The 11,558-nt window shown below is 36.9% G+C and overlaps 1 protein-coding gene across 3 annotated transcripts; it reads left to right on the top strand.

Moving 5' to 3' along the window:
• The first annotated feature begins 1,926 nt into the window (after positions 1-1,926).
• On the top strand, positions 1,927-11,155 carry si:dkey-5i3.5 (uncharacterized protein LOC565091 homolog). 3 transcript variants are annotated; one of them, XM_020932178.2, is made up of 5 exons: positions 1,927-1,976; positions 3,157-3,352; positions 4,829-5,096; positions 8,109-8,355; positions 9,639-11,155. In XM_020932178.2, exons 3-5 carry the CDS (start codon positions 4,854-4,856, stop codon positions 9,998-10,000), a joined length of 852 nt encoding a protein of 283 aa, XP_020787837.1. In that variant the 5' UTR covers positions 1,927-1,976; positions 3,157-3,352; positions 4,829-4,853; the 3' UTR covers positions 10,001-11,155. The 3 variants fall into 3 exon arrangements, with proteins under 3 accessions (XP_020787837.1, XP_020787835.1, XP_020787833.1); XM_020932176.2 differs by having other exon boundaries at positions 1,929-1,976; positions 3,157-3,389; positions 4,797-5,096; XM_020932174.2 differs by having other exon boundaries at positions 1,932-1,976; positions 4,797-5,096.
• The last annotated feature ends 403 nt before the right edge of the window (positions 11,156-11,558 follow it).

Raw genomic sequence — 11,558 nt, 5'->3', positions numbered from 1 at the left:
AGAGGCAGAGGGAGCATAGGAGAGTGCATAAAATGTGTCAGGACACGCAGCCGTGTGGGTTCGTCAGTGCGGTAGATCAATGTAAAAGGCTTTCCTGTGATTTACAAGTGGTGCAGTAGTTTGGAGCAAACAATCAAGAAGGAGCAGTCTCCAGAGGGCATACTGCGCAGCCACGAGAGAAAGAACAATCATTATGGGTCATATATTGTGCAGCTTGGGCTAGACAACTTTTTTCATAGAGCTTTAGGAGTCCATAATTCAGTCATTCTCTTGTTCAGTGGTCACTGCTGGGAAGCACCTGAATACATGTACTAGTGATATGTATTTTTGAGTAACTGTATTCTAGTTACAGTTACAATACCATTTGGCGGTATTCAGAATACAGTTAGTTTTCTAAAATTAAAGGAATACATTATGGTATTTGATCATGTAACTTAGGCTTCAGACTGCACAGAATCAATGAGAAAAACACAGTTCTTGTTGTGAGTGCATGTGTATTTTTTTCCATCTTCAGTTAGTGATAAATGCTTTAAAAACAGTAAAAGAAATATAACGCTGTTAATAGGCTACTAACACTATAAGTTCTATGTTTCATCTGTACACTTTAATTTAAATGCAACTCGATGTAAAAGAATTCTAAGTATTCAGAATACAGTACTCTGACTGGCCAATGTGTCAGAATACATTACAAAATACATTTTAATACAGGTCAGTATTCTATAACTAAATATATTCTTTAAGACACTGTCTGTGGTATAGTGTACAGGCAAACTACATGGTGAACCTTTAAGTGCATTACTGTCAATATTCAGTCAATATTATTAACATTGTGATCATGAATCCTTAAAACAAGTAAAGCTACTGGACAGAATGCAGCAATACTATTCTTTTACAAACACCATTTATTTATACTTGAGTGTAACCCACGTGTGACTGGTGGAGGTTGTTGGTTAAATTCCTGCATTCCTTCATTTGCTTTTGCCTCGGTCAGGGTAGGATATGCTGTGTTTAATCAGTGGGGGAAATCCAGCCGTCGCGTGGCCTAATTCAATTCCCCAGTACAATTCTAAAATAGACAACGGTCCACTTAGAAAATACTACATATGAAGCTCTCACTGACCTCTGCTAAATCTAAGTTTAAGTTTAAGTTCAAAATGTGAGCTTATCACAGCTTTCATGGGCCAGAATGGAGTTTTGCCATGACGGTAAAGCCAACAACAACTAGCATACTAATTTGCACTTCCTGATTATCTGACAATAAACTGTTCTCTATTTAGAAAGCACACAGCAGACTTATTTTGACCTCAAGAGTTCCTTACAGGATATATCTGTACTGAACCAAGATGAATTTTGCTCAAACACATGGGAAAATTTTAAATAAAATTGGGTACAGGACTTTTAATATTTAGAATTTTTTCTGTCAGTATTTGATGTTTATAACAAAAATATTATATAATTCTGCTGGCAACAGTAAAATAACAAATTAGCAGCATGGCTATTTTCATTATGATACTAACAGATAGATATTAAAGGGGCAACTTTTCTCATAGGGGTCCACCACCAGTTAGTCTCCATAAAGCTGTTATTGCTTTGCTTAGACTATTAAACTTATCTATCTTGCTTTTTTATTAATAGTGATTGTTGATTCTAGAAATGCCAGATTTACATAAAAAGTGTAGGCACCCCTCTCACTTAACAGCAACAGCTTTGCTCTCTGCTTGTGCATGTGGTTGTCTTCTTTTGCTTGTGCAGCTTGGTCCCCTTCTATCTCCTCTGTCCCCTCTCCCCTCTGGACACTCGGCCTCCCACTGACTGCCTCTTGTTGAAGGATCACTTGTCCAAACACACACCATTTGCCCATTGACTTTACACCGTGAGTGTGAGCTCATGTGTTTGGCTTGGCATTGGCCTGGCATTGTCCACTTCCAGCTCCTTTATCACGGATGGACCCTGCTTTCCTGTGCTGTCACCATGCAGTAAGTTAGTATGCTAACCTTTTTTGCCACTGGAGACGTTAAGGGGCACATATTATGTTATTTTCTTATCTGTTATAATGTTGTTCCATTTTGTTTGACATGTTTAACAGACAAGCACAGTTCGTCTGTGCTCCACACTGCTTTTAAACTCCATACACTTCTGCTAAATTAATTTAGATGATTTCAGTTCTGGAATTGCCAATCTCTGAACTAAAAGTAAAAAAATAGCTGTTAACTTGAAAACTATCACTTCATGACTTCACAAGGTGCAACAGAGTATTTTGAGCTTTTGTGATGTAGACAGACTTATAATAAAGTATTATGCAAACATGTGTGAATGAAAACACAACTCCAGTTATGTTTTAATGAACTTTATAAAATGTCTTAAATAAAATAAATAAAATTAAATAGAAAACCCAATTTGTCAACTTCAAATTAAGCCCAAAATGAGCTCTGTGTCTCCAACAGATCACCTGCTATAACAGAAATAATATTCCATACTCGTCATTTGGCCATAGAATGTATGTAGGGCCATTCCATGGGAAACTGGCAGATTTCAGGATAAAAATTGAACTTAACTTTCATGGATTTGATTCAGACTTGACACATTCATGTTTATATATGAAATATTATCTAAGTATGATTTCAGTTTTGTAAGTTTTGCCACAGATTTTGGACTGTTGGTGTTAAACAGTAATAAACACCCTGCTTATTATAAACAGGACAGAACAGAACAGTTTGTACTCACCTGGGACTCCCATTCATTCTTCACAACACTTCCAAAATCAATAGTGTATCCAAAAGTATGTCCACTGCAGAATTTGCGTAGGCCTTCACAGATTCCTTTCAATCTCGCCTCAGCGAGCCTTTGTTACAATAATATCTTACTAATATTCTAATATTAGTAATTGCCTGCAAAACGTATTTTTCTGATGATTATTTATTAACATTTTTGTAGCGGTACATTGTAAATTGTTAAAACCCTGACATTACAAACAACTTGCGCTGTTTGTTATGCATTAGTGTATGTCTAAAATCATACATGCACACACTGCAAGAGTTGTATTTTATTTTACAAAACTGAGCCATTTAGCTACTGACTGCCCTTGTCCTCTGCTGACCCCAATGAGTTCATTACCTGAAATCCTTTTTTTTACCCTTCTTCCCCACTTGATGGCAGCAATCGATCAGCTCTAGTGTCTCCGAGACGAAGAAGAGAGGGTTGGAGTGTGCGTCATGACGCATAACCTTTCGGGCTCGGACTGTTGGAGGACTTGGCACAGGCGGCTGTTTAGCTCTTAATATTAACTTTTGTCTGTTAGCTAAGTACTTGGAAGGGCACAAGTAAACAGACCCAAGAGCAGCATCATTTTCAGGTACGAAAGATGTCTAATGAGCTTGGTTACATACGGGGTGAGTTTGTGCTAAATGTTTACGACGTGTTTAGATGACGTTGGCTCTATCTGTGAGCTACAAGTGAAAGATCTATGTAATTGCATTTGCTGTCTAAAAGTCAGAAGCAAATCGGAGAAAAAGACTTGCTTTAGTCCGTCTATTGATTGTGCGATTTGTAATGCAACCCTCTTCCTTCTGAGCCTGCATCATTGTGTATGGTGTGTCCCAGAAAAACAACAACAACTATTATTATTATTATTATTATTATTATTATTATAAAAAAACACTGCCACTATATTAACCAAACCAAGTAGAAGAAAGAGTTGTTGGGATGCAACATCTAATTTATAAATTTAAGTTAAAAACTAAGTGAAAAACAAAGCATTATTAATGCACAGTATCTAGTATTTCAAAGGATAGACACAAGAAAACTACACTACTACAGGAGCGATGCAAGAAACACAAATGTTTCTTTTGAGGAAGAAAGAAACATTAATTTCAAGGGGGGAAAAATCATAAAAATCCCACAAAGAATGAATTTGGAAATCCAAAAGGAGTGCATGATACCTGAGGACTAAGACTACTAGCAACCCCAAACCAAATTATTATAGATCACCTGCCTTTAAAACTAGTGAAAAAAAATCACTGGTTTTCGAGGGGACCAAATGCATAAAAGTTCCACAAAGGGTTAATTTGGAAAAACAAAAAGTGTGCGTGATTCCTGAGGATTAGGACTACTATAATAACATGGTTTGAGGTTTCTAAATCTCCTGCTGTAGAAGCTATGCGTGCCTGAGGACTAGAACTACTGTAATTATTTAGTTTGGAGTTTTCAAGTTACCTGACCGGGAAGATATTGAAAAATAATCCATTAATTTATTATTAATTATTGCATTTATATAGTGCCTTTCAAGATGTTTCAAGAAGTTGTTAGAATTAATTTTTATCTAAGTTAAGTTAGGGAGTGCAGTGCACTTGCGCTCTATATTGACTAGCTGCCACTACTCAAATACTATAGGAGTAAAAGTATGATGCTAGAAAAGTACAACTTATTTAAAAAGTTATTCAAGTAGCTCAAATTAGTCAATGTACTACCCAGTCTGCAGGTAAGGTGGTCCTAAACATATAGCTATTATATAGCTACTATAGATCTGGGGGGGTCCCTGCTCCTGAGAGGTGGCCTTGGCAGCATAGAAGGATGGGCTAAGTGCAGAGGACAAATTTCCCTACAGAGATAGTAAAGCCTTGGTCACAATGACTCACATGTACTTTAACCTTAATTGATTGCCTGTCTCTTTAAGGCCTTTGACATGAGATGATCATGACATGAGATTTTCAACATTTTATACGGGGGTGCCCAATTTATTTATCAACAAACTACCGCTGATTTCATGAGCACTTCATACTTGTCTTTTTTCCCAATAGAAACCTTATAAGTGAAGCCCCCGTCTCCGCAGGCAGGTCCCAGCAGGCTTTTGACAGATGTTTCCACGTGCTATGCTGAGCAGGGGCATCAGCACTCAGTACCTCAGCAAGAATGTGACTCTTTATGTGAATGAGCTGGCCCCTGCGGCGTCCCCCAGAGAAGCCCCGGGCCCTGTGGAGGAGCAGCCCCGGCCCCTGCTGCTCATGCTTCCCTGGCTGGGCTCCAGGCCTCACTCTGTGGCCAGGTATTGCGACATCTACTTTCGCACGGGCCTGGATGTGCTTGTGGTCACCAGTGAGGTAAGGGGCTGTTCCTATTATAATGTTACCTCAGCTTTCCTTAAGAAAGCTGAGGTAAACATTAATAGGTGTCAGGCACAGTCAACTTACACACACCAGAAGTCTGTTATGGCGGTGATCAGAGGATTTTTAGAGCATTTTTCCACAATTAATTAGCGTTTCTCTAATACAAATATTGATTTTAAATGGACTCTCCAGGTTGTTTTGATATTTGTATGATCAGGTCACTGCAGTGGCCTTTAGTCTGTGAGAATAATAATGAAGGCTGTACTGGGTAATACAGTTGTTGCCCTTTCCCTGTGACTAGTAAGGTGTCAATATGCACCTGTAGGTTAAACATTCCTATAACAAAAATCTGTCACCTTCATTAGGCATTGCTGATATTAATGAAGTAACTATTAAAATCTTCTAATAAACATTCACTTTTACCAATATTTAGATAATCTCACCCTAAAACTTAATTGTTTCTGTAGATGCCAGGCCACTGAGTCAAATGTCTAAGCAGGGACACAGCTTTGACAAACTCACATACGGGTCATTCCACGCTATTTCATCAAATTTCCAGAAAATCTCACGCATCATGTTTTTTAAAAATTTTGAAAAAATTACCAAATAGTCCCTTACTATCATGTACCAACCCTGTGAAATTTTAGTCATTTTCGATCAATACTTTTTAAGTTACAGCTCATTTTATGAGGAGGGTATGTGTCAAAAATACGCATCATTTTTTCTCTGCTGTTTTCACAGGTCGATATCTCAGTAAGTATCACACATAGAGGGCTGAAATTTTGTAAGCTTGTAGTCCTCTATCGAAAGTTTGGTATCTCAACTCATTGTCTTTTTATATGAACTTAAAAAAGAAAAAAAAAAGAAAAAAGAAAGTGTTCATTTCCGTGGCGTACCATTTTTAGCCCCTTTTTAAACCTACTTGTAGGTGTCAGAGACCCTTGAATTTTTTTTAGAATCAAGATATGTACTAGGACTGTTAAAAATCACTAAATGTTGAAAATTTGAAATAGGTTATGTGTGAGGGTCCTGTTAAAAACAAGAAAATGTAACGTTCGATTTTTCACATGCAATTTATGGCATGCGGGTAGTGATAAAAAATTTTGGAATAATTTTTTTCTTGAAAGACCAGAAAAAGGCCTTTCATATGGTACCAAACATATGTATTTTATGAAGCTCCTTCAATTTTTTATTGTATCTTGAACATTCACATTTGACACAATGACACAAGTATACAGTGACCATGTACTATGTTTTATTCCAGCAGCTAAAGTTCCAAACATGAAGAATGAACAAGAATGAATCAACAGGATGTGTTACAAGATATCTAAAAACCCAGAACCCAGAACATGCATGTCTTTTTCGTAGCAGTATCGGTAGGCACATTTTCATAAATCTGCAGTCGGTTCTGAAGCTTTTTGATTTTCTTGCCGAGGTCCAGGCAGCATGGACAGTCCCCACAACCCTGACCACCAGATTTCTCCTCAAACTGTGGTGGCTTTTTCTTCCCTGGTGGACTGCTTTTAGATGGTTCAGTTGACCATGTTGACTGGGGTGTGGCCTTGTAACTTGAATCAGGTGCTTCGTCATCTGTGCACTTTATTAATTTCTTGGGAGTAGGCTTTTGGTCCCATGGTGATCCAAACATGTACTGGCTCTCTTAAAATATATAACAAAAAAAACTTCAAAACAAACGTGCATTTGGAACTATATAGGTCCACCCCTTATGAATTTTTTATATGCAATAAATTCCCACAAATCCTTCAGTTTCACTTAAATGGACAACCTTAACACTTTCCATTTAAGGCTTCATAAGACTTTCTTGGGGAACTGTTTCCTCACTTCTTGGCTGCTTCCAGATGTTTGTGCACCAAAATCTACTGTAACGTTTGCATAGTCTTGAACATCAATGTGCCTTCCACATATTGTTGAACATGTTTGTTTCTTTAATATGAGAATAATCTACAGCTGTTTTCTTGGATGTTAGATAACTTGTCACCTTGTCAGATACCTTGTCACATTAAAAGTATTACCAAACCATTTGACTCAGTTTTTAAATGTTTAGCGACCTTAGCTGTTGGAATAAAACATAGTACATGGTCACTGTATACTCGTGCCGAACCCTAACCCTAACCGAAACCTCAAAAACACGAATGTTCAAGATACAATAAAAAATTGAAGGAGCTTCATAAAATACATATGTTTGGTACCATGTGAAAGGTCTTTTTTCTGGTCTTTCAGGAAAAAAATATTCAATTTTTTTTTTTTTATCACTACCCACATGCTATAAATTACAGACCATGTTGCGTTTTCTTGTTTTTAACAGGACCCTCACACATAACCTATTTCAAATTTTCAACATTTAGTGATTTCTTTTAACAGTCCTAGTACATATCTTGATTCTCAAAAAAATGTAAGTGTCTCTGACACCTACAAGTAGGTTTAAAAAGGGGCTAAAAATGGTACACCATGGAAATAAACAAGTTTTTTTTTTTCATTTTTAAGTTCATATAAAATGGCAATGAGTTGAGATACCGAACTTTTGATAGATGTTATGTGAACACAGAGTACAGGACTACAAGCCTACACAGTTTCAGCCCTGTGTGTGTGATACTTACTGAGATATCGACCTGTGAAAACAGCAGAGAAAAAATGGCGTGCATTTTAGGCCCGTAATTGACACATACTCCCCTCACTAAATGAGCTGTAACTTAAAAAGTATTGATCGAAAATTACTAAAACTTCACAGGGTTGGTACATGATAGTAAGGGACTATTTGATAATTTTTTCAAATTTTTTTTAGATCGAAGTGCGTGGGCCATTTATTGAAATGGCGTGGAATGACCCATACCTTAAATAAGTATTGGTATATTGTTTTCAGGTCTGTTTGTTAGTGAGGTCAAATACAACTCATGATCATTTGGGCATTATGCCTAAGAGTGTTTGGACAACCCTGTTGTGGTGTCATGTGAACCAAAGTCATAGTGCTGCTGTTTCTCTATGCAGGTAGCTCACTTCCTGTGGCCGCGTTTGGGGCTGGACCACAGCCGGAAGATCCTGGACCTTTTACAGAATGATCAGTTCATATCACGTCCCCTGCTGGTGCATGCCTTCTCTATCGGAGCATACACGTTTGCCCAGCTATTGGTGCACATATCCAGGGACATACAGCAGTATGAGAGCCTGACCCGTAGAATCAAAGGCCAGGTGTATGACAGTGTGGTGGCCGGCTCCCTGGACCACATGGCCACAGGTGTGTATGATCCTCATGTGTTCAAAGCAATAACATTTCCATTCACTATCAAGCATTTTTAAGCTTTTACAAATGCTCTTGTTTTGCCTCATTTTTTTACATGAATGTGTTAATTAAATGATCAAATGCATAAAAAACAAAAACATGGGTTGTGTCCTAGTTTTGGAAAACAAGGAAGTACTAACCTTCATCCACACCACTGTACATTCTGATGTATTATATTTTACATTAAAATGCAGATAAGGTATCTTAACTTTTCTGGTTCTGCCACCTGCTTGTCTCCATGGAGATTGTTATTTATTACTTTGCTCTGAGTTTTCCACCGTATTACTTAAAACTGATCTCTCTTGGATATTTTTTGTTATAAGTATCTTTATTGCTAAAATGTGTGAGTCTCGTCTCCATAGCTTTAACTATCCATGGAGATAAAGTGTCACACACCACACAGAAGACTAACATCTCTGATATAAATGAGGACTACCAGGTCAGACGCCAACCAGAAATGTTACATAATACCTTAATTATGTTATGTTTTTTTTACATTTTCCTCTCATATTTCATTGCATATTTTTTTTGCAGTTTTCACAGTGAGGCCTGTTCTGCAGTGGGTAAAACACAGACTGTATAAAAAAGTGGACTAAGCAAGTGTAACGTCCCCCACAGCGTTCGGCACCACTCAGATGATGCTTGCTAGTGGTTACAGAGGCAAATTTGGAGCCATGCTCTACGTATATTATGAATAGGATTTTTTTGAAGAACAAGATAGCAAAAAAAAAAAGACACCAGGCTCATGTAGTGCAGGGTTAATACTAAAATTTTAAGATGAAAATGATGAGGCTTACAATCAGCAGTTACAGAGAAAGGGATAACAATATTCCAATGTAAGTTAGTGGGAGCCAAGGTCAATAGGAGCTGGAAGAGCCTGCATGTGAACTTCCTATTTGGCATGTGGCAGCTATATATTATATATATATATATATATATATATATATATATATATATATATATATATATATAGGCCACTAGAAGTCTTAAGTTGAGAGAGAGAGAGAGAACTTTCTCTCACAAGTGGATTTGTGTGGTCAGTGGTTGCTGTTGAGTGCTTTATGCATCTCCTAATAAAAATTACGTTTTCTATAGTGCTGACAGTGAAATGGGGATGCAGGATTTGAACTGAAAATGCTGCAGTGCCACACAAAGTGGGACTCACATCTGACCTGCTCACTATTGTAAACTTAGCTATACATAGCTGCTTCTCTTTACTCCCTCTCTTGCTTCCACAGGATTGGGTAGGACGTTGTTCCCACGTATGGAGTCTGTGATCAAACAGGCCAGCCTGGCGTACTTCAGCTTGTTCAAGCGTCAGACGGTGGACTACTTTGACAAAGGCATAGACGTATTCTGGAACACTCCGGTCAAAGCCCCTGCTCTGTTCTTCTACTGTAAGAATGACATAATGAGCAACTGGGAGACGATAGACCGCATTGTGGACTACTGGACAAAGGCAGGCATCACTGTTACCGGGAAGAGATGGGAGGAGTCTACACATGCCGGGCACCTCAAGAGACATCCAGAGGAATATCTCAGCACGATCAACTCTTTTCTACACTCTGTAGGTGTGGGGCATTTACAGTCCAAACTTTAGCAATGTCACAAATGTAATATGGCAAAATTAGGCTTGGGTAATTTGTGTTTTAATAATCGGCAATGAATTGACTGAGATAGATTAACAGTTAACAATCTACAGGCTACATCTGGATTCAATTGAAAAAGAAAATAAATAAAAAAAATTGGTGAAGTACTTATTCTAATAAAAGCAATATTTGATTTTACATATTTGATCTTACATAAAGGTAAATGTAGGCAATACTCCGTACAAATAAATGGTACGATATGAATGCTATAAACATGTAGTATTAGCTTCTCTCCTGTTTGAAAAAGCAGCACTCACTGCTGTAAAAAATCATCCAAAATGTGCAATAATTCTATATTTAGTTTTTGGCCAAATTGCACGGCACTAGTCCCAATGTAGTTTGACTGCCACAGTTTGTCAGACCCCAAACATTTAAATTAGCCATTGATGTAAATTATGAAACATTTATTGCACTTACATCCCAAAGTAGCCTGAAAAATGTGAAATGTCTCCTTTAGAACTGACAGTGGTTCAGTTGTGCAGTAGTCCTAGTTCAGAGGTGAAGGAACCTAAGATTAGGATAATGCCTTTATGTTTTGACAGTAAACATTGCAAAAACTGGACTTTCTTCTGTCTTCTAGAAATTTGACAAAGTTGTACTAGTTTGCACTGTACATTTGTCAAACACTGTAGTAATAAGTTAACCATTTGTTGTATGCCACTAATACATGTAGGTCATGTTAACTAATTTTGGAAGGGCTTCTTTAAACATTTTCTGGATCTCTGCTACAGAATAATACAATACTTAAACTGTCCAAGCTTGATAAATGTTTGTAAAATATCAGGTTCCCTTTTTATAGTAATTCTTACAAATTGTGGGTAATACATTTGAACCTTAGTCCATTAATTAGCTGAAGTGCTTAAAAATCACACAGAGTGCCTTAATAATTTGCCATGTTAACATTTGAACTTTATAAATTCTCCAGGACCAGGGCACATCAGCATAGGTCCTTGATATTTGGTAAAGTTGGTACAGTGTTTACCACACTGAAAATGTCTTTATTTTTCCATATTGTGCTAAATTGTAAACATGGAAGTACATTGTGAAATAATAATAATAATAATAAAAAAACAAAACAAAAAAAACACACACATATACAGTGTATATATATATAATTTTTGTATCTTTTGTATCAGATGATGCATTTAACATAATGTGTTTTTCATAACTAAGACATTCATAGTTCACTTTTACATACATTTGTGAAATTAATATTTCAGAAATCATATATTGGTATGATTAATGATTTTTTTAATTTGAAAAATAAATATCAGAAACATCTTATATTACAACAATAGTTAACAAAATTATTAACATACATTCAAAGTCAGAAGATTTCGTGCCTTTTCAGCATGGATTGAGATTTTTGGCTTTAACCTCCTAAGGCCCAAGAGGGTTTTTTACGTGCATTTTTAATTTCTCTTTGCTATTTGGGATTATTGGAACCTAATTAGAATAAAAACTAAGTATCAGATTTTGATATTGTGTACTTTTGGAGAAAACTGATGT

This window comes from Boleophthalmus pectinirostris, unplaced genomic scaffold (assembly GCF_026225935.1).
Source record: "Boleophthalmus pectinirostris isolate CB_2022bp ecotype Guang Dong unplaced genomic scaffold, ASM2622593v1 HiC_scaffold_2, whole genome shotgun sequence".
In the NCBI taxonomy this organism is placed as follows: domain Eukaryota; kingdom Metazoa; phylum Chordata; class Actinopteri; order Gobiiformes; family Gobiidae; genus Boleophthalmus; species Boleophthalmus pectinirostris.
Note: the sequence above shows the minus strand (reverse complement) of the source record. Positions and strands in the feature narration are given on the sequence as shown.

Excerpts from the sequence above, each read along its gene's own strand:
- si:dkey-5i3.5 (XM_020932178.2), top strand. The coding sequence starts at position 4,854 with ATGTTTCCACGTGCTATGCTGAGCAGGGGCATCAGCACTCAGTACCTC. Across the intron at positions 5,097-8,108 it reads TGCTTGTGGTCACCAGTGAG|GTAGCTCACTTCCTGTGGCC; the intron begins GTAAGGGGCTGT and ends TTCTCTATGCAG. Across the intron at positions 8,356-9,638 it reads CCTGGACCACATGGCCACAG|GATTGGGTAGGACGTTGTTC; the intron begins GTGTGTATGATC and ends TTGCTTCCACAG.